The 23,372-nt window shown below is 42.0% G+C and overlaps 1 protein-coding gene across 7 annotated transcripts in view; it reads left to right on the top strand.

Moving 5' to 3' along the window:
- Tp53bp1 (tumor protein p53 binding protein 1) overlaps positions 1 to 23,372 on the top strand; it is a 121,158-nt gene that overhangs the window by 86,962 nt on the left and 10,824 nt on the right. For 4 of the 7 annotated variants that reach the window (XM_045155910.1, XM_045155913.1, XM_045155911.1 and 1 more), the window contains 7 exons: positions 3,461 to 3,953; positions 7,707 to 7,859; positions 18,374 to 18,645; positions 19,211 to 19,360; positions 19,656 to 20,086; positions 21,749 to 21,940; positions 22,265 to 22,483. In XM_045155910.1, the coding sequence (XP_045011845.1) occupies positions 3,461 to 3,953; positions 7,707 to 7,859; positions 18,374 to 18,645; positions 19,211 to 19,360; positions 19,656 to 20,086; positions 21,749 to 21,940; positions 22,265 to 22,483 (1,910 nt within the window). The remainder of the gene's footprint in view (positions 1 to 3,460; positions 3,954 to 7,706; positions 7,860 to 18,373; positions 18,646 to 19,210; positions 19,361 to 19,655; positions 20,087 to 21,748; positions 21,941 to 22,264; positions 22,484 to 23,372) is intronic. The other 3 variants (XM_045155915.1, XM_045155917.1, XM_045155916.1) reach the window with 2 other exon arrangements.

The raw sequence follows: 23,372 nt of genomic DNA on the forward strand, positions 1-23,372 counted from the left end.
GAAAGCGCCTTCATTGCTGGTCCATCTCTCTAGCCCCTGTGATTCCCTTTTTTTGTGTGTGTGTGTGATTACCTTCCCTTTTTTATTTTTTTGGTTTTTCGAGGTAGGGCCTCACTCTAGTTCAGGCTGTCTTGGGATTCATATTTGAGAGAGAGGGAGGGGGAGAGGGAGAGGGAGAGGGAGAGGGAGAGGGAGAGGGAGAGGGAGAGGGAGAGGGAGAGGGAGAGGGAAAATGGGCACATCAGGTCTTTCAGCCACTGCAAACAAACTCCAGATGTGTGCACCATCTTGTGCTTCTGGCTTATGTAGCTCCTGGGGAATCGAGCCTGGGTCATTTGACTTTGCAGGCAAGTACCTTAACCACTTAGCCATCTCTCCAGCCTCTAAAAAAATACTTTTATTTATTTCTTTCAGAGAGAGAATGGGTGTGCCAGGGCCTCTAGCTATTGCAAATGAACTTGAGATGCCTGTGATGCATGCACCATCTTGTGCATCTAGCTTGTGTGGGTTTGGGGGAATCGAACCTGGGTCCTTAGGCTTTGCTGGCAAGTGCCTTAACCATTAAGCTATCTCTCCTGCCCATGATTATGTTCTTAATGGCTGACCTCAAAGCAATGCATGTGGCAAGAGAAAAGGAGATGTATCTGTTAGCTCTGATGTCTCTTTCTTTTTTTAAAAAAAATATATTTTATTTATTTATTTATTTGATACAGAGAGGGAGGGAAGGAGAGAGAGAGCGAGAATGGACACGCTAGGGCCTTCAGCCACTGTAAATGGAACTCCATATGCATAGATGCATGTGCCCACTTGTGCATCTGGTTTATGTGGGTCCTGGAGAATCGAACCAGGATCTTTTGGCTTTGCAGGCAAATGCCTTAACTGCTAAGCCATCTCTCCAGCCCTTTTTCTTTTTTTTTTTTTTAAAAAAATTTCTTTATTTGACAGAGAAAATGGGGGAGGGGAGAGAGAGAGAGAATGGTTGTGCCAGGGCCTCCAGCCATTGCAGATGAACTCTAGATGTGTGCACTCCCTTGCACATCTGGCTAACATGGGTCCTGGGGAATCGAACCTGGATCTTTTGGCTTTGCAGGCAAATGTCTTAACTGCTAAGCCGTCCCTCCAGCCCTGATGTCTCTTTTTTTAAAAAGTCACCAGTATTCATTCATGGGTACCTTACTGGTACAAGATTTTGGGGGTTCAGAAGACATCCCCCAAACTTGTGAACCCCAATTTTGAGTCCTATTATTAACAAAGAAGTGATAAAATGGATTCAGGAAGGCTTTATTATGAATTATTGAGCTTATTCAGGGAGAGGTCATAATTTGTGAAGTTTATTTAGTGGAAATTAGTATCTAGGAAAAAGCTGGGACAGTTCCATTCACATGTGGGAGATTGAACATAGAAGCCCTTTCAAATAACATACCAGAGAGGATGAAGAAATAGTGAGGGGGCTGGAGAGATGCTTAGTGGTTAAGGTTCTTACCTGCAAGGCCAAAGAACCCAGGTCCAATTCCCCAGGACCCACGTAAAGCCAGATGCACACTGTGGCACGTGTGTCTGGAGTTCATTTGTGTGGTTAGAGGCCCTGGCATGCCCAGTCTCTCACAAATAACATTTTAAAAAAATGAAATACTAAGGGATTCAGAGATCAAATATAAATATTACATATAATCAAAGGGACAGGGTACCTCCAAAGCATGACCCAGATATGAGGCAAGAGAAAAAAAAAAAAAAAAAGAAAGAACCACCCAAGCCAAGGCGAATATTGCCTTCCTTCCAGGCTTGGAAGGAGAGACAGACTCACATGAATGTTCAGGCCAGATCACAGGCAACAAGGAAGAGAAGAAAGAGAAGCCTATAAGAGATCTGGAGAGAAGAGGGCTGGGCCCTGTGGGTAACCTTTTTTTTTCACACTAGGGTCTGCCACTGCAATCGAACTCCAGATTCTTGAGCCTCCTAGTGGGCATGTGAGTCCCTTGTGCTTTCCTCACCTTTTGTGTGTCTGGCTTAAGTGGAATCTGGAGAGAGGTCAAACATGGGTCCTTAGGCTTCACAGTCAAGCTCCTTAACCACTAAGTCTTCTCTAGCCCCTCCTTTTAAAACATGTGTATTTTAAATTTTTTAAAAAGATACAGTTTTAAACATTTTAATTATCTATTTTATTTATTATTTGAGACAGAAAGATGGGGAGAAAGAGAGAATGGGCCCATAGGGCCTCTAGCCACTGCAAATGAACTCTAGACCCATGTACTACCATGTACATCTGGCTTATGTGGGACCTGGAGAATTGAACCTGGGTTGTTAGGTTTTGCAGGCATACATATACCTTAACTGCTAAGCCACCTCTCCAGTCCTATTTTTAATTAAAATTTTTTTTTTGGTATATATAATGCTTTATTGTTACACATTTTCTCATGTACTTCTTGTAGCAACCCTGAGGTAGGTATTATCCCCACTTTCCAGATGAGTAAACCGATGTTTGTAGGTTAGACTATGATCATACACTTACTAGTGGCAAAGCCACTGATAACTCCAAATGAGTAGTTCACAGGCTGCTGCTGCTGAGGATTAAAAAGTTTAAATTATTTATTTGAGAGAGGAAAAAAGATGTTCAGAAAGAGAAGGAGTATGTGTGCTAGGGCCTCCAGCCACTGAAAACTCCAGATACGTGTGCCCCCTTGTGCATCTGGCTTACATGGTTCCTGGGGAATCGAACCTGATTCCTTTGGCTTCACAGGCAAGTGCCTTAGCCACCACTAAGCTATCTCTCCAGTTTTAGGTTTTTTTTTTTTTTTGGTTTTTCGAGTTAGGGTCTCACTCTGGCTCAGGCTGACCTGGAATTCACTATGTAGTCTCAGGGTGGCCTCGAACTCTCGGCGATCCTCCTACCTCTGCCTCCCGAGTGCTGGGATTAAAGGCATGTGCCACCACGTCCGGCTACAGTTTTAGTTTTTTGAAACAAGGTTTCCTATATAGCTTGTTTGTTTTGAACTCTCCCCCACCCCCCAGGGTTAGGGTTTATTTTAACCCAGGCTGACCTGGAACTCTGTAGCTGCAGGTTGGCCTTGAACTCACAATGATCCTCCTACCTCTGCCTCCCAAGTGCTGGGGTCAAAGGCCTGCACCACCATGCCTAGTCCTGCTTTGAACTCTCCCCCCACCCCTTGAGGTAGGGTCTCACTCTAGCCCAGGCTGACCTGGAATTCACTCTGTATTCTCAGGGTGGCCTTGAACTCACGGTGATCCTCCTACCTCTGCCTCCTGAGTGCTGGGATTAAAGGCATGCGCCACCATGCCTGGCTTGCTTTGAACTCTTGAACTTCCTGCTTCAGACTCTTCTGTGTTGGCTGGGATTATAGATGTGTGCCATCATGCTAGGTCTGACATTCAATTTTAACCTGAGTCTCAGACCAACAAGCCATATTCAGACCATCATACAAAGTTTATGTTTCATTTTCAGGGGGGACTTGCTCCATTTTTCAAGTACTCAAGAAGAGGAGAAGGAAAACTTGGATGGTAATCAAAGGGACAAACAGAGTGAACAGCCTGTGAGGCCCATGGGACCTATCGAGGATGCTCCTTCTGAGGACTCTAGTTCTGCTTCCCAACAGAGGGCCATCCCAGGGTCATCCAGCCCTCAAGGAGAAGTAATGGAGATAGACCCCCAAGAAGGCCAAACAGAAGGATGGAGTGTTAATCAAGTCAAATCTAATAAGGTCTTGATTGAAAGGCCCACTCAAAGTAACATAGGAATCCAGACCATGGAGCATGCCCTATGCACCCCAGAAACTGTTTCAGCAGCAACTCAGACTGTGAAGAGTGTATGTGAGCAGGGGACCAGTACAGTGGATCAGAACTCTGGAAAACAGGATGCCACTGTGCAGACTGAGAAGGGGGCTGGTGAGAAACCAGTCAGCACGCCTGTGGATGATACAGAGTCTCTCCATAGCCAGGTAAGAACACGTGTGGTACTGTAGAGACGTGTCTTTTTTTTTTTTTTTTTTTTTTTAATAAGTACGCCAGGCATAGTAGCGCACACCTTTTTTTTTTTTTTTAATATTTATTTATTTATTTGAGAGTGACAGACACAGAGAGAAGGACAGATAGAGGGAGAGGGAGAATGGGCGCGCCAGGGCTTTTTTTTTTTTTTTGAAGTAGGGTCTCAGTGTAGCCCAGGCTGACCTGGAATTCACTATGTCATCTCAGGGTGGCCTTGGACTCATGGTGATCCTCCTACTGCCTCCTGAGTGTTGGAATTAATGGTGTGCATTACCACTCCCAGCTTTTTTTTTATTAAAATTTTTTGCATGTGCATTGTGTTTCTGTGTGTGTTTATGTATTATGTAATGTTTGTGGTGTATGGACATGTGTGTGCAGATTCACATACCCTGCGCATGTGCATGTGAAGGACAGAGGAAAACATCAGGCATCCTCTACTTTTTGCTCTTCTGTTTTTTTGAGATAGTCTTTCCCTTAATCCAGAACTGCCTCTTTTTTTTTTTTTTTTTTAAGTCAGCAAGCCCCAGTAATTCTCTGGTCTTTGTTGCCCACAGGAAAGAGGTTATTGTAGTTGTGCTTAGCTATACTCAGCTGTTTGTGGGACTGGGAAATCAAAGTTGTATGGTCTCAGGTCCCCTCATACTCTCATGCTTTTGCAACAAGTGCTCTTAACTGCTGAGTCATCTTCCCAGCCCATGAGGCCTTGTTATTGACACTGTAGGTTCTCAGAAAGTTAGGATGTGGTAATTCTACCGAATGACAGATAACTCTTAACAATTTTTGTAGAATAGTGATTAGAAGCCAAAGCAAGGCAGGCATGGTGCCGCATACCTTTAATGCCAACACTTGGGAGAGATGAAAATGAGGTTCCTGGTATACAGCAGGGACATGTGGGTATTAGTAAAACTTGACTAAGAAAGATAGTAAGTAGTAGTGGAAATGAATATGTTCACAAACTAAGTTCAAGTGGGGCCAGGAAGGTAGTTTAGTGGGTAAAGAGCTTGCCATGCAAATATGAGGACCTGAGCTTGGATCCCCAGCACCCCTGTAAAAAGCTAGGTATGTTAGTGTACACCTATATTCCTAGTGCTGGGGAAGCAGAAACAGGAGCATCTGTAGGGTTTGTACACTAGTTAGTCCAGCTGAGTTGGTGAGCTCCAGGTTCAGTGAGAGGTCCTGTCTCAAAAAATAAAAAAGGTGGGCTGGAGAGTTGTCTTAGCAGTTAAGCACTTGCCTGTGAAGCCTAAGGACCCCGGTTCGAGGCTCGATTCTCCAGGACCCACGTTAGCCAAATGCACAAGGGGGCACACGTGTCTGGAGTTCATTTGCAGTGGCTGGAGGCCCTGGCGCGCCCACTCTTTCTCTCCCCCCCCCCCCGCCTCTTTCTCTGTCTGTTGCTCTCAAGTAAATAAATAAAAACAAAAATTTTAAAAAATATAAAAGGTGCTAGGGTGTGGTGGTGCACACCTTTAATCTCAGCATTTGGGAGGCTGAGGTAGGAGGAGCTCGGAGTTTATTACCACCCTGAGTACAGAGTGAATTGCAGGTCAGCCTGAGCTAAAGTGAGATGCTACCTCAAAAAATCGAAAAAACAAAACAAAACAAAAAAAGGGTGGAGAACGATTGAGGAAGACATCCTCTTTCTGTCTCTGGCCTCCACATGCACATTAAAAAAAAATTACCATTAAGTAGAACTTCACAGAAATGTTATCAGGTGGCTTATGAATCAAATGCAGGACAAATTCAGGAGTTACCATTACTGAGTAACCTTTTCACTCACTCTGGTAGGTCATCTTTACTTTGGATCTGTCTAGGAAATTTTCAAAATGTGCTTTTTTTTTTTAAAACAAAGAAAGCCAATTATATTGGGATATAGTCATAAAATATTAAAGCGTTTGATGATCAAGTAACATATATATATATATTTCTTTTTTTTAAAATTTTTGTTAACATTTTCCATGATTATAAAAAAAAAAATCCCATGGTAACTCCCTCCCTCCCCACCCCCACACTTTCCCCTTTGAAATTCCATTCTTCATCATATTACCTCCCCATCTCAATTATTGTACTTACATATATACAATATCAATCTATTAAGTATCCTTCTCCCTTCCTTTCTCTTCCCTTTATGTCTCCTTTTTAACTTACTAGCCTCTGCTACCAAGTATTTTCCTTCTCACGCAGAAGCCCAATCATCTGTAGCTAGAATCCACATATGAGAGAGAACATGTGGCGCTTGGCTTTCTGGGCCTGGGTTACCTCACTTAGTATAATCCTTTCTAGGTCCATCAAAATGTGCTTCTTGTGTCCAGATTGTTTCTATAAGACACAATTCCTGGGGCTGGGGAGATGGCCAGTAGTTAAGGGCACTTGATTGCAAAGCCTGCTGGCCAAATTTAACTTCCCAGTACCCATGTGACACTATGTACAAAAAGTGGTGAATGCATCAAGAGAACTTGGCACACCCATTCTCTCTCTGCTTATAAATAAATAAAAATTTAAAAACAATGTACTGTTAACTATCAAAGGATCACCTAAATATTCCTAGATATAAATGTTAGATGTTACATTTTAGCTTTAGTATTAGATTAATCAGGCCAAGTCATGCTCACAGACTCTTCCCTTTCTCCATTTTATCTATAGATGAATGGCTGCTTTCATCACATCACATTTGTGAGTCTTTTTTTTTTTTTATTTTTTTTGGTTTTTCAAGGTAGGATCTCACTCTAGCCCAGGCTGACCTGGAATTCACTATGGAGTCTCAGGGTGGCCTCGAACTCATGGTAATCCTCCTACTTCTGCCTCCTGAGTGCTGGGATTAAAGGCGTGTGCCACCATGCCCGGCACATTTGTGAGTCTTTTTAAAAAAATTAATTTATTTTTTATTTTCACAATTTTTATTAACATTTTCCATAATTATAAAAAAATCCCATGGTAATACCTTCCCCCTGCACTTTCCCCTTTGAAATTCCATTCTTCATCATATTACCTCCCCATCTCAATTATTGTACTTATATACAGTACCAACCTATTAAATACCCTCCTCCCTTCCTTTCTCTTCCCTTTATGTCTCCTTTTTAACTTACTGGCCTCTGCTACTAAGTATTTTCCTTCTCACGCAGAAGCCTAATCATCTGTAGCTAGATCCACATATGAGGGAGAACATGTGGCGCTTGGCTTTCTGGGCCTGGGTTACCTCACGTAGTACAATCCTTTCCAGATCATTTGTGAGTCTTTTAAAAGTGTTCATCATGAAGTAGATTTGTGATTCTGACAATTTTTTTTTTTTTGTCTTTTTTTTTGAGGTAGGTTTCACTGTAGTCCAGGCTGACCTGGAATTCACTATGTAGTCTCAGTATGGCCTTGAACTCATGATGATCCTCCTACCTCTGCCTCCCAAGTGCTAGGATTAAAGGCATGTGCCATCATGCCTGGCAATTCTGACAACTTCTCAAGGAGACCGATGCTTGTGTTCTGGGCATTTATTTATTTATTTAATGAGAAAGAGAGAAAATGGGTGTACCAGGACCTCTAGTCACTGCAAACATGAACTCCAGATGCATGCACTACCTTGTACATCTGGTGTTAAATGGGTACTGGGGAATTGAACATGGGTCCTTAGGCTTTGCAGGCTAATGCCTTAATTGCTGAGCCATTCTCCAGCCCCTAGTTTTTTTTTTTTTCTTCTTCTCTATCTTCTATCATAGGGAGAAGAAGAATTTGATATGCCTCAGCCTCCACATGGCCATGTCTTGCATCGCCACATGAGAACAATTCGTGAAGTACGTACACTTGTTACCCGTGTCATCACAGATGTATATTATGTGGATGGAACAGAAGTAGAAAGAAAAGTAACTGAGGTAATGCCGTGAGTCTGTGTGGTAGACATAAAATCACTGTCACTATACCCCTTCTCAAACCCTTTCCTCCTTTCCTACTAATATTGGCTACTACCATTTTTCTTCTTTATCTCTCTTCCTCTCTCCCTCCTTCCCTCCCTCCCTCTCTCTCCCTCCCCCCTCTTTCTCTATATATATCTATGCACACACACACACACACACACACGTGTGTGTGTGTGTGTGTGTGTGTGTGTGTGTGTGTGTGTATTCCCCCTCCCACCCCCAAGGTTGGGTCTTGCTCTAGCCCAGGCTGACCTGGAATTCACTATGTAATCTCAGCATGGTTTTGAACTCATGGCAATCTCCTAACCTTTGTCTCCCAAGTGCTGAGATTAAAGGCATATGCCACCATGCCCGGCTTTAATATTTATTTTTTACTTGTTAGAAAAGACACAAGAATTGGTATAGAAGAGAAAAGTTTTGCATTCTTTGTTTTTTCCACCCAATGGGCTTGTTGTTAAAAGCAGATTGAGATGGAGAGATGGCTTAGCAGTTAAAGCGGTTTCCGGCAAAGCCAAAGGAACCAGGTTTGATTCTTCAGGACCCATGTAAATCTGGATGTACATGGTGGTTGCATGTGTCTAGAGTTCATTTGCAGTAACAAGAGGCCCTGTTGCACCCATTTCTCTCTCTCTCTCTCTGTCTCTCTCAAATGGCACCTAATGTATTCTCATGGCTGCTCATTGTGTTCTTTGTTGGTCTTAATCTGGATAGGTAAGATATATATATATACCTTAAAATATATATATATATATTTGATAAGATATCTAGATTAGAGCTGAGACTGTACCTCAAAAAAAGAAAAATCTTGCCAGGCATGTTTTTGCACGTCTTAAATCCCAACACTCAGGAGGCAGAGGTAGGAGGATCACTATGAGCTTGAGGCCAGCCTTGGGGCTACATAGTGACTTCCAGGTCATCCTGGGCTCATTGAGACCCTACCTCAAAAAAAAAAAAAAAAAAAAAAAAAAGATCTGGAAGTTATGTTGTTAACTGGTAAGAGGCAAAATTACATGAGTAGCAATCTTTTCTGCCATAGGCTTTGTACTAAGTTTTCAGTACCAGGCATGTGTTACCTCACATACAGCAGGCCTCAAATCCAATTGTAGTTGGTTGCCCCCATCACAGACATGTCACTGTTGTGTTGGTAGTACCTCTTGCCTGGTTGGCCAGCTGTGTAGCTTGCAGGATCTGCTGCTGGTTAAGACTGTTGATGATTTTCTTCTACCAGGCTGCATAGCACTTCCCAGTACTACAACAGCTGTTCATCAGAAAGGAGGCTTCCAGCTCAGTTTCAGCTTGATTTTTCAGTATCTGCAACTGAAGCATATGGTGCCTTCAGTAAATAGGGTCTTATCATGTAGTTCTGGTGGGCATGCAAGAGCCTTGGCAATAACCTGTATTGTTTGGGGGCTTTAGGAATTTCTCTGATCAATATTTTACTTGGAGACATCCTATGCTGGGCACCAGTATTTTGGTAACAATCTATGCCTTCTGAGTTCAAGCAGTATTATCCATCCCCACAGGGTATTTCTGCTCAAACTTACTTTCTTAAAACAATATATATGTAAATATGTGTGTATGTCTATCTTTTAAAATCAACCAATAAGGGCTGGAGAGATGGCTTAGTGGTTAAGGCACTAGTCTGCGAAGCCTAAGTACTCAGGTTCGAATCTCTAGGTCTCACATAAGCCAGATACACAGTGACGCAAGCATGTAGTGTTGCACATGTGTATAAGGGGGTCCACATGTCTTGAGTTTGTTTACAGCAGCTGACGGTCCTAGCATGCTCATTTTCTCTCGCTGTCTCTTTTTCTCTCAAAAAAATTAAAATTAGCCAACAAAGAAGTAGGTTTCCGTATGCTTTGTTCATAACATCTTTGTTTATTTATTAATTTTTATTGATAACTTCCATGATTGTAAACAATATCCCATGGTAATTACTGCCATCCCCCACTTTCCCCTTTGAAATTCTACTCTCTATCATATCCCCTCCCCCTCTCAGTCTCTCTTTTTTTCTTTCTCTCTCTCTCTCTTTTTTTTTTTTTGGTTGTTGTTTTTCAAGGTAGGGTTTCACTCTAGGCCGGGCTGACCTGGAATTCACTATTTAGTCTCAGGGTGGCCTTGAACTCATGGTGATCCTCCTACCTCTGCCTCCCGTGTGCTGGGATTAATGGCATGTGCCACCATGTCCGGTTCTCTTTCATTTTGATGTCATCATCTTTTCCTCCTATAATGATGGTCTTTTGTAGGTAGTGTCAGGCACTGTGAGGTCATGGATATCCAGGCCATTTTGTGTCTTGTGGAACATATTATAAAGAGTCCTACCCTTCCTTTGGCTCTTACATTCTTTTTGCCACCTCTTCTGCACCCTGAACCTTGGAAGGTGTGATAGGGATTTCAGTGCTGAGCACTCCTCTGTCACCTTTTCTTAGCACCATGGTGCCTTCTGAGTTATCCAAGGTCACTGCCATCTGAAAAAAGAAGCTTCTGTAACCAAAAGTGAGAGTAACATTAATATACAGATATGAACATTAAGAGAAGTGCTTTACTGGGCAGTTCGGTGAACATAGTATACATTTAGTCAGATACTAGTAGACTTTACAACCCTAGGGCCCATGACTACCCCTGTTGTAGGTTTTCAGTATCAGGGATGTATTCCCTCCCATGGAGTGGCCTTCAGGCCAATAAGAGGGCAGTTAGCTTCCCTCATAACAAGACATGCCACTATTGCACCCTTTATCTCATTTTGCCTGGCTGGCCAAATATAAGGCTGTCTCTATGATTTTTTTGAATTTCTCTGGTATCTGTTGGGATGGTGCCTTTTTCATCTCTATTTTATTAATTTGTGTCTCTGTTCTTTCTTTTGGTCAGATTGCTGAAGGTTTATGAACCAACTCTGTTTCATTGATTCTTTTTTAAGTTTCTATTTCATTAATTTCTGCCCTAATCTTTTTCTTTTAATTTAATTTTTTTTGTTTGTTTTTATTTATTTGTTTGAGAGTGACAGAGAAAGAGGCAGAAAGAGAGAGAGAGAGAGAGAGAATGGGCACGCCAGGGCTTCCAGCCACTGCAAACAAATTCCAGACGCATGCGCCCTCTTGGGCATCTGGCTAACGTGGGTCCTGGGGAATTGAGCCTTAGGCTTCATAGGCAAGTGCTTAACTGCTAAGCCATCTCTCCAGCCCTGTCCTAATCTTTATTATTTCTTCCTGCCTACTGATTTTTGGATTGCCTTGTTCTTCTTTTTCCAAGGGTTTAAAATGAAGCAGTAAGTTGTTTACTTGTGACTTTCTAATTACTTAATATAGGCACTTAAAGCTATGAATTTACCTCTTAGGACTGCCTTCCTTATGTCTCAAAGGTTTTGGTATGTTATGTTCTCATTATCATTTGACTCTATGAATTTTTTAATTTCCTTCTTGATTTCTTCATTGATCCATTCATCATTTAGTAGTGAATTGCTTAGTTTCCATGATTTTGTGTATGCTCTATAGCTTTTCTTGCTATTGATTTGTGGTTTGATCCCATTGTGATCAGCTAGAGTGCCAAGAATTATTTCAGTTTTCCTGTATTAAGATTTGTTTTGTGTCCTAATATATGGTCTATTTTAGAGGATGTTCCATGTACTGCTGGAAAGAATGTGTATTTTGCAGGATTTGGGTGAAATGTCCTGTAGATGTCTGTTAGGTCCATTTGTTCTATGACTTCATTTAATCCAGTTGCCTCTTTGTTTATTTTTTTGCTGGGATGACCTGTCCATTGATGAGAGTGGGGTGTTGAAATCACCCACTAAAACTGTGTTTGGTGTTATCTGTGACTTAGTTTTAATAGTATTTGTTTGATGAAGTTGGGAGCCCCCATGTTAGGTGCATATATGTTTAGGATTGTAATGTCCTCTTGTTGGAATGTGCCTTTAATCAATATAAAGTGGCCTTCCTTGGGCTGGAGGGATGGCTTAGTGGTTAAGGCGTTTGCCTGCAAAGCTAAAGGACCCAGGTTCAATTCCTCAGGACTCAAGTTACCCACAAAGGGGTGTGTGCGTTTGGAGTTCGTCTGCAGTGGCTGGAGGCCCTGGCGTGCCCATTCACACACACATACTCTCCCCCTTCCTTCTCTGTCAAATAAATAAATAAATAATAAATAATTTAAAAACCAGTGACCTTCCCAAAATGACCTGGATATCCATGACATCACAGTGCCTGATACTATCTACCCAAGACCATCATAATAGGAGGAAAAGATCATGACATTAAAATAAGAGTCACTGATTGAGAGGGGCAGGTGGTATAATGGAGAATGGAGTTTCAAAGGGTAAAGTGGGGGGAGGGAGAGCATTGCCATGGGATGTTGTTTATAATCATGGAAGTTGTTACTAAAAAAAAAATTGAAAAGAAAAAAATAGTGACTTTCTTTATCTTTCCTAAGTAATATTGGAATACCTAGTCAGATATTAGGTTAGCCACCCCTGCTTGTTTTCTAGTCCCATTTGCTTGAAACCCTAAGACAGTGTCCATCCTTTGTAGAAAGGTGAGTTTCTTGAAGGCAACAAATTGAAGGCTCCTGCTTTTTAACCCAGTCTGGAAATCTATGTGTTTTGCTTGGGGCATTGAAGTCATTGATATTAAGAGTTATTATTGAAAGGTATGTATTTTTATTTTCCATTTTACTTATTTGTAGTTCTTCCAGTTTTACCTTTGCTGTGTTGTATTAACTAGTATTTGAGTATGGTTTGTTTTTTTTCCCCAGGTTCCTTTTGTGTTTGCTTTTCTTTCTCTTCAGCATGGAGGATCCTTTCATCTATTTTCTGTAGAGCTGGTTTTGTCTTCAAATATTCCTCTAGCCTGCTTTTGTTGTGGAATGTCCTTATTTCTTTGTCTGTTTGAATGGATAGCTTTGCAGGATAAAGGAACCTTGATTGGCATTTGTTATCTTTCAGAACTTGGAATATATCATTCTAAGCCCTTCTGGCTTTTAAAGTTTGTATTGAGTAATGTGCTGTGATCCTGATGGGCTTGCCTTTGTATGTGACTTGATTTTTCTCTCTAATTGCTTTCAATATATTTTCTTTGGTTTGTGTGTTTGATAGTTTGATTATAATATGGCGAGGAGAGGTTTTTTCCTTGTTTTGTCTGGCTGGGGTTCTAAAGGCTTCCTGTATCTGCATTGGCATCTCTTTCCCAACTTAGGGGAAGTTTTCTTATATGATTTTGTTAAAAACACCTACTATGCCGTTGGAGTGAAATTCTTCCCCTTCTACTATACCTTGAGTTTTTATGTTTGATCTTTTCATAGTGTCCTGAATATCTTGAAATTCCCATTCATATCTCCCTATTATTTGTCTTTCTCTTTGTTGGACTGTATTAGATCTGCCACCTGGTCTTTTAGTTTAGATATTCTGTCCTCTCCTTCATCCATTCTACTGGTGAGATTTTCTACAGAGTGTTTTTTAATTCATTGACTGTGTTCTTCATTGCTAGTATTTCTGATTGGTTTTTCTTTATTATTTCTGTTCCCTGGTTTATATCTTGTATCGACCTCCTTATTTCATTAAATTGATTTCCTGTGTCTTCTTTGATTTCTTTGAACATATTTATAATTATTTTTTTGAAAATTTTCTCAGGCATTTCCTGTAAATAAGTCTCACTGGAGATCATTTCTGATGCATAAATAATTTTTGGTGGATTTACATTGTCTTGATTGTTTTGTATTTCTTGTGTTATAATGTACACATTTTTGCATCTTGGATTAATTTAACACTTGGATTTTCTAATTGTCTGCAGTATTATTAAATGTACCAATCAATCTGATGTTATATATCTTCATGGTAGGAGCTTAGGTGCTAGGTGTGGCTCTTTAAGACTCTCAGAGTAACTACAAAAGTGACTCTAGATGTTGGGTTTGCCTGCTATGAGAGTATTCCAGTAGGCTGAGTGGAACAAAATACAGTCAGATTCTAAAATTTAACTAAACAATGTACACATTCAATAAAAAACAGCACAGAGTATATATGCAAGTGTAGGTATTATAAGCCAGGCATGGTGGCGCATGCCTTTAATCCCAGCACTTGGGAGGCAGAGGTAGGAGGATCGCGATGAGTTCAAGGCCACCCTGAGACTACAGAGTTCATTCCAGGTCAGCCTGGACCAGAGTGAGACCCTACCTCAAAAAAAAAAAAAAAAAAAAAAGAGTAGGTATTATGACAACCAGATCCTCTAACAAAGTCACAGTTCCTTAGGATGTGTCTTGCCCCACACCCTTAATCCTGCCTACTAGGAAGCAAGATTTCTGGTCTGTTGAGGTTTCCAAGTCAGCTTGTGAGCAAGTGAGACCCTTCCCTAAATGAAGAACAGAAGAGGAAACAAAGGCACTATATATTGAATCAACAAATGACAAGCCCAAAATATACCTTATTTAAGAATGGCAAATCTTACCATCCATCAGATTTAATCTATAATTTATCCTGACATGGAAGGTGGAATTAGCACTTCTGATTCAGGCCTATATACCAGGCTTATTTGGTGGGTGCTGACCTGGTATAATCCCAGTTAACTTTTGGGATGGATTTGGTCTCATTTATGCTGTGCTCCTGCTTGGGTCCCTCTTTGCTGCACTCAGGTAGGCTGCCTGGGTTAGTGGATTGTTGCTCTGATTGTCTGTGCTGGGTGTTGTGTAGGTAAGCTCCCTTCCCCAGGTCTCTGGTGCTTCTGGTGCTTTTGCTTGCAATGGAGAGGGAAAGCTGTGGATGGTGCCTGAAGTTCTCCCGCCAGACCTCCCGATCCTCTTCCTCATGAGCTGCTTCTCTGTTGGTCCCTGTCGTCCTCCCTTCACATTTCTTGAGTTGGCCAGGAGTTCCGGTGTGAGTGGAGAATCCCCTACTTGGCGCTTCCTGGGGCTCAGGCCGAGCCTTGTGGCTATGGCCACAGGGGACCTGGTTCCACCACTGCTGGAGCCACTTCTGCCTGCTTCTGTGGGCTCTAGACACTCTGGATCTTTCCTACTTCTCTGCTGCAGTCAATAATTTCTTATGCACCTCACTTTTTAGTAGAAGAGTGTATTTTGCTGGTTTTATTTTTATTTATTTATTTAGGCTTTTTCTCTCCTAGGCTCCTTTGACATGGTTCCTATGTTGTCATCTGAACAGGAAGTCCCTCTTTTTTTTTTTTTAATGAGGTATTATCTCATTCTAGCCCAGGCCGACCTGGAATTCACTATGTAGTCTCAGAGTGGCCTTGAATTCATGATGAACCTCCTACATGATGATGAGCCTCCTGAGTGCTGGAATTAAAGGCGTGCCCCACCACACCTGGCTCTAGATCTTTTTCTTAATGTAGTCTTTAGGGAATACACGTAGGGATATAAACAAACACAGTAAAATGACCATAACAACTAACTCCAAGCCTGGCCCATGTTGTAAGAGCAGTAGCCTTGACTCCTGGACAATTGCAAAGGTAGTTATGTTGCTCACTGCTATTTGGTTTTGAGCTTGTTCTCTAAGCCAGACCCAGCCTGGGACTCCCACATGTTTGCCATTTCTGAGACAGGAAATAGACTTCAGTTCCAGGGTTATGACAGCTGACTTAGTCAAGTGTCCTTAGCAGATTCTGCTGACTTGGTTCTAGCCAGAGGTAGCAAATTAGATGATATTAACTGATTCCAGAAAAGCATGTTTATGGTCAAGATCTTGGGGGTGGCACAGTATCCATTCTGGAGGAACATGGTTGAGGTCAAGCAAAGGAGAAGGGTTAATGGTAATAATTAGATCAGAGTCATCTCATGGATATAAAGCACTGAGAATGATGATGGAAGCAGGGTGTGGAAGGCAAGTGGGCTGTGACCCAGCAGTTAAATGTTTGTGCATGAGTGATTAGAAGTGTGTTAGTGGATAACAAGGGAAAAGGACAGGGCAGTTTAAGGGAATAGTGGTCTGGTAGGAGCAAAAGGTAGGGAGCTAGAAATGTTATGTACATGTTAAGGGGAGATATCATTTTAACACTATTTTTTTATTTTAAAATATTTATTTATTTATTCATTCATTCATTCATTCAAAAACTCTTCATTGGAGGTATGGTTGAAAGAAATCAGCTGTTGTTGGAGAGAGCTATGGGGGATGTGAGGTATACTGGGGATTCATTAAAAGCAAGGAAGTAGGATTGTAAATTGAGTTTCAGCTGTGTTGAGTTTCTGATACCTGTAGTGTATCCCAGGGAAGAGTTTGATAGGCACTTTTGCCTGTGAGTTTGGAACTGACTTATCAATGTACTATGGGTAGATAGTAGATACACAGGAGTGAATATAGTGAACTTGGCACGAGAGAAAGTAAGTAAAAATGAGATACCAATTTCAAAGAAATAAGCAAAGAAAGAGGAGCCAAAAATAAGAATTAAATAGGAGTACCTGAAATAGCCAAAAAAGTAGAACAAAAGGAAAAGAGATTTAGTTCTTTATCTGTTTTATTTTATTTTGTTCCTTCTTCCCTCACTCCCTTACTTCCTTTTATACTTCCTCCCTTCTTTTTTTAAAACTTATTTGAGTGGGGAGCAGATAGCGAATGGGTATGCCAGGGCCTCTAGCTGCTGCAAACAAACTCCAGACACAGGCGCCACCTTATGCCATTTAGCTTATGTGGGTCCTGGGAATGGTCCTTTGGCTTTGCAGGCAAGTGCCTTAACTGCTAAGCCATTTCTCCAGCCCTCCTTCCTTTATAAAAAATAAAAATAAAAACATTTCATTATTTATTTGCAAGCAGAGAGAAAGAATGAGAGAGACAGAACGAGCCTCTTGCCACTGCAAAAACTCCAGATGCTTGTGCCACTTTGCATATCTGGCTTTATGTGGGTCCTGGAGAATCAAACCTGGGCCAACAGACTTTGCAAGCAAGTACCTATGACAACTGAGCCATCTATCTCCCTAGCTACCTTTCTTCCCCACCCCTCCTTTTAATTTTATGTTTTTGAGGCAGGGTTTTTCTATGTGGCCCAGGCTGGTCTGAAACTTGTGATCCTATTCCTCAGTGTGTACAGTATTGGGATTACAGATGTGCTCCATTTTGCCCAGCTCTGATGGATTCTTTCAGTGTCTTGTTATTTTAAACAGGCTGTCCTGTAAATCCAGGCTGGCCTAGAACTTGCTTGTAGCTGAGGGTTATCTTGAACTTCTGATCTTCCAGCCTTCATCTACTGGTTTATGAAGTGCTAGGAATTGAACTCCAGTGCCTCATGCATTTATACTCTACTAATTGAGTTACATCCCCACTCTATGGATTCTTTTTTAAAAATATTCTTTGTTTGTGGCCGGGTATGGTGGCACATGCCTTTAAAGTAACCAGCACTTGGGAGGCAGAGGTAGGAGGATCACCATGAATTCAAGGCTACCCTGAGACTACATAGTGAATTCTAGGTCTGCCTGGGCTAGGGTGAAATCTTTTTTTATGTTGTTGTTGTTGTTTGTTTGTTTGTTCTTTTGAGGTAGAGTCTCCAAATGCAAGCACCACTTTGTGCATTTGCTTATGTGGAAACTGGGGAACTGTGCACCTTAACTACCATCCAGCTCCAGATTCTCTTTTTTTCTTTCTTTCTTTTTTCATTTTTGGTTTATTGAGGTAGGGTCTCACTCTAGCCCAGACCTGGAATTCACTATGTAATCTCAGGGTGGCCTTGAACTCGTGGTGATCTTCCTATATCTGCCTCCTGAATGCTAGGATTAAAGGTGTATGCCACCACACCCAGTTTGGCTTTTATTTTTCCAAACATTAATATAAAATTTTAGTCTGTTTCTGTGTATAATGTATTTTCTTGGTTACTTATTGAAAGGTACTATAAAATAATTATTGTCAGAAAACTTGTAATGCTGCCTCTGTCAATGGAATAGCTAATATCTAAAAGGTCTCCTAAACACTTGTCCTCCCCCAAAGAGGGGGGTTCAAGGAAGGGTCTCACTCTAGCTCAAGCTGACTTGGAATCACTATGTAGTCTGGTGGCGGGGGTTCTCAAACTCACAGTGATCCTCCTACCTCTGCCTCCTGAGTGCTGGAATTAAAGGCATGCACCACCATGCCCAGCTCTTGTTTTTCCTTTTAACCTACATACTTTCTTAGCTGTTGCCCTGTGATAGGGAAATTACCTCTGAGGCCTAGGTTAGAATCTGTACTGGGAACCAAGCTTGTGAACTTGTCCAACAAAAAGATAATTGAACTTAGCTCAATATAGAAGTTACTTTCCTTTCAATCTTGTACTCTGCAGTTTTTATTGCGGTATCATAGATTCCCAATGCAATGGATAGATCTTAACTCTTCAGCTTAGTGGCTTTTGAAAATATAACCACTACTCAAAACAGGCATAGAACACTTATGTTATTTCAGAAAGTTCCCTCCAGATTCCCACCTATCTGAATTGAAAGTTCTTGAGGTCTCAGCTGTCACATTAGCTTTGTCACTGTGGTTTCTTTTAGCTGCTGTATCCATTTCTTCCTTGCAGGAGACTGAAGAGCCAGTTGTAGAATGTCAGGAGTGTGAAACTGAAGTTTCCCCTTCACAAACTGGAGGCTCCTCTGGTGATCTGGGGGACATCAGCTCATTCTCCTCCAAGGTGTCCAGCTTACTCCGCACGTCAAGTGGGACAAGTCTCTCTGCTACGCACAGCAGTGGCAGCTCTGGGAGAGGAGCTGGACCACTCAAAGGGAAACCCAGCGGGGCAGAATCCACAGACTTTGCCTTACCCAGCTCCCGAGGAGGCCCAGGAAAACTGAGGTGCAGGCAGGGTCTCCAGAGAGCCACAGCAGGGGCAGGGTTGCTGGCCTTTAATACCACAGGAAAAGGAGTAATGGGAAATCTTTTACCTTCCAGCTAGGATAACTAAACCCCTCTTTCTGTTAGGGGGCGGAATGGGAGGAACCCTGCAAGCAGAGAAACCCCTGGGGGACTTTGGGAATTCTGGGCACATGTTCACACACCTTGACTTTATGTAGTTTCTATATATTTGCTTGGGAGCATAGGAAATTTGAGGTGGTGTCCCCATTATTATGTATCCGCTATCCTCTGCAGGTTTCCAGAGCCTGAAGTAGAAGAGTAGGCAGAGTAGGAGTGGGTGTGATATTTTTAACTGAGGCAGCTGTGTCATGGGGGAATAGACTTTGATACAGGGAGATCAGGGAGATGTCCTTGTTATCCCATCCCCTGTTCCCTAACTGTTGTGGATGTGTAAGCCAGCTTCTTGTTACCTCTGTAGTCTGCCAGAGTTGAAAGGTCATGGGGAGACTTTGAAACAAGAATTTAGTAGCAGCTGCCATCAGACTAACCTGTCTTCATTCTCTAGTCCTAGAAAAGGGATCAGTCAGACAGGGGCGCCAATGTGTGAGGAGGATGGTGATGCAGGCCTTGGCATCAGACAGGGAGGGAAGGCTCCAGTCACACCTCGTGGGCGTGGGCGAAGGGGCCGCCCACCTTCTCGGACCACTGGAACCAGGTACCTGAGTAGTGTGAGATGCACTTAACTCTATGACTTACTCAGAAAGTAAGGGGAGTAGAGAGAAGAGAGGGGAATAGAGACTGTGGGGTATCAGGAGGGAGAGGAGGGGCCTACACTGATTGGGAAGTAGGTAGGGATCAAAATAAGGCCCCTGAAAGACCAGGCTCATGCCTGTGATGGGGCTAATAAAGAGTGGGTTGAAAAGACCCGTGAAGAAAGAAGTGGGAAAATTAGTAGATAGGTCCTTTGATGGTCATATTCTTACTACCTTCTATTTCTTATCTATCTTTAGAGAAACAGTTGTGTCTGGTCCATTGGGCATAGAGGACATTTCACCTACTATGTCACCAGATGATAAATCCTTCACTCGAATTATGCCACGAGCTCCAGACTCTAACAGACGTGTGGATATGGGTTCTAGTGCTTTGCGACGGAGCGACTCTCCAGAGATTCCTTTCCAGGCTGCTGTTGGTTCCTCTGATGGCTTAGATACCTCCTCGCCAGGGAACAGCTTTGTAGGGCTCCGTGTTGTAGCCAAGTGGTCATCCAATGGCTACTTTTACTCTGGGAAAATCACACGAGATGTTGGAGCTGGGAAGTATAAACTGCTCTTTGATGATGGATATGAGTGTGATGTGTTGGGCAAAGACATTCTCTTGTGTGACCCCATTCCGCTGGATACTGAAGTCACAGCTCTCTCAGAGGATGAGTATTTTAGTGCAGGTAATAAAATAAGCAAAGTCCATAGAAACTTACCGTGTCCTGGTAATTATTGGCAATCAATTCTGTGAGCAATTACTAAGGCATTCCTCCCCAGCCTTACTGTTTTTTTGGCTCTTTCAAGTTGAGAATTCCATACATATATCACTGGTTACTCTTTCTCCTTCTCCTCCCCCTCCTCCCTTCTCCTTCCTCCTCTCTTGTGGTAAGGTCTCTCTAGCCCAGGCTTTGTCATTTAGAAATATCTTGAGACAGTGTTGTGAACATGGGTTGTAATATAATGGACAAATATGCCTTTTTATTTCAGTGTTCCAGGCTCTCTTGTATTTGAGAGTCTCTAGATAACTGATGCTTGCCCTTTGTTTCAGTGGTTAGTTGGCCACTCTATCTTCTAGTTCTGGGTAACACCATCAGCTATGTGGTTTCAGTAGGAGCAGAACATGGGTTGAGGACTTTACTGAATAGTGACATGCTCAGGTTTTCTTTCAAGTGTAAGCCTCTCTTAGAAGTGATTATTTGGCTTCTGGTATCCAGAGCAAATTATGGCATCGAGGTGTAGGGATTTGATATTCTGTTAGGTCTGTTTACTATGTCAGTAGCAGACTGCTTCTCAATCTAGTAGCTCTTCATTAATAGAGGGTGGTTGTTGTGTGTGTGTGTGATATAGTAAGGTGGCGGAGACTTAAGCTGGAAGGTGAGTTAAGCAAGGGATAAGAGGGATTCTGTAGCACAGATAGGAAACAACCAAAGCCTGTCTCTTCTTGGCGTTTTTTCTGTGCTGGGGTGTATAGGTTTCTCTAGCCTTTCATTTAGGACAGGCTAATGGGAGAGAATAAAGTATACTTTTCTGCTCATGGGAATGAAAAAAGAGTAATGCTATATTTTTTTATGTTTTATGTGTGGTCTCTCTGTGTGTGTATGTGTGTATGCTATAAATTGCTTACTGATTGGTCGAGGAAAAAGGGTTGTTTTCTTTCACAGGATTGGAATTGGATCTTACCCAAGTATCACACAACAGAACTAGGCCTAGACACAGGTCTGCTGAATTTTAACCCAGGCTTTTTATTCCCCAGTTGTGCCCCTCATGTAAAAGTCTTATCTTCAGGTTCTGAGTCAGAGCAAGATCAGGAAACTGCATAATAGAGAGGGAGAGGTGGACTTCTGAAGCACCATTTACTTTTCCCTTTCTTTGCTCTATCTATTCTGATTTATAACACAACAGAGAAATGTACATACAATATGCTCTGTCTTAGAATGTCTCATCTACAGCTTATTACTTATGACTTATCACTCATCCTGCAAAGAAACCATGATGGGAAGGTTTAGTAAGTTGTTAGGAGATTAAGAAACCACATGCTATTTCACTTCAAGGGAACTCTGAACCATTAACAATCCATAAGTATGACAGTGGGAAGCTATTTTATAACTAAATGTTGTCATCTCTCAAAACAAAAGAAAAACTTCCTTGTCTAACCACTATAGTAACTACATATAGCCTAAGTGTTGTTAACCATTTGGTAATGATAAAACTCATTCTGGTAAGTAAACACCAGTCCACTGTTGTTTGTCTGTATTCCTTGCCTCAGGTCTGTTTTTATATAGTCCTTTTTAAGAGAATGCTAAGCAGCCTGCAATAATAGTGTCTTCTATGCTTGCACCCCTCAGGAGTGGTGAAAGGACATAGGAAGGAGTCTGGAGAGCTATACTACAGCATTGAAAAGGAAGGCCAAAGGAAGTGGTATAAGCGAATGGCTGTCATCTTGTCCTTGGAGCAAGGAAATAGACTCAGAGAGCAATATGGACTTGGCCCATATGAGGCCATCACACCCCTCACAAAGGCAGCAGATATCAGCTTAGGTAAGGTTGCTGCTTCCTGAGGTGTCTGTGGGCCCCTGCTTTGCTTAAAAGAGGGAGGAATGGTTTTTCTGGCCTACCCAATTCCATAGGAGACCAAATACATCTCAGTCATGGCAGTGATTAGAATAGAAAATACATAGCCTTAAAAAGAGGCAAGCCTGGGCTAGAATGAAACTGAACCTCAAAAAACCAAAAACAAGCAAAAAGAGGCAAAACCTGCCCATATGAGATGGAAAAATGAAAAATGCATTGTTGTATCTGCATCAGGTTTAAGTTCAGGGCCTCAGACCATGGGATTTGACTAACCTCTGGCTTATGTCTCAGATAATTTGGTAGAAGGTAAACGGAAACGGCGCAGTAACATCAGTTCTCCAGCCACTCCCACTGCTTCCAGCAGCAGCAGCAGCACACCACCTACCCGTAAAATCACAGAAAGTCCTCGGGCCTCCACAGGAGTTCCTTCAGGTAAAAGGAAACTAATCACTTCTGAAGAGGAAAAGTCCCCTGCTAAGCGAGGCCGCAAGTCTGCCACTGTGAAACCTGGTAAGTACTTCTTTTTCTCTTACTTTTTAGATCCTGGTAGATGCAGAAACAGCTCCTGGAAAGATGGAGCCCAGTACATAGAAGTGGCCTTTCTCTCCTGGCTGTAATATAAGGTTGGAGTCCCATAGCCCATAGGTGGTATTCAGAAGTGGTTTTCTACATTCCTTGTCCCCTTATACTCTCTGCAGAGCCCAAGGTGGGTAGACGGGAGCCTAAGACCTGGTTATGAGCATTCATTGACTCCTGTGTGGTTCTTCTGGGGAAAGAGGTATGATACTTGAAACAGAGTCAGAATAGGTTAAATTGGTTTTAGACCTTGTCCCTTGTGCGCATCATCTTCTGCCTCATAGGAACTCTGCTCCCAGCTCTCGTGCTTAGGCTTTCTCAATGTCCTATTGAAAGGCTCAGCCTGTACCTCCCCTTTTCCCACTGTCCTCTTACTCACCCCTTTCCTGTCACTCATGTTCAGTGTTAAGAGTGTAGATCTGTTCATTGATTCTCATCTGCTGTGAGTTCTGGAGATAGAAGGAAGTCTTCTCACTGTCCTGATGGGACTTTCTCAGGCTAGCATACTAATGAAATTCCATTGGTTGTACATTATTCTGGCACCAAAGCTATTTTTCCCTATGTGTTTGAGTTGTGTCATTGGCTTACCTACCCAAATCCACTGCTATGTTTTAGGGTCTTTAAAAATAGTAAGTTTTATTGAATATTTACTAGGATATTTACATGGAGCCCAAGTGCTTCATGCACATTCTCTCATATAGAATACTTTAATGTGTTAGTGATCAAATTAATTTTCCATATTTTTGAGGAATAGAAAAATTGTCTAACTTTTCCAGGGTGACAAAACAAGCCAAGATTCACACATTGGCAGTTTTGTCCTTAT

This window comes from Jaculus jaculus, chromosome 8 (assembly GCF_020740685.1).
Source record: "Jaculus jaculus isolate mJacJac1 chromosome 8, mJacJac1.mat.Y.cur, whole genome shotgun sequence".
Classification (NCBI taxonomy): domain Eukaryota; kingdom Metazoa; phylum Chordata; class Mammalia; order Rodentia; family Dipodidae; genus Jaculus; species Jaculus jaculus.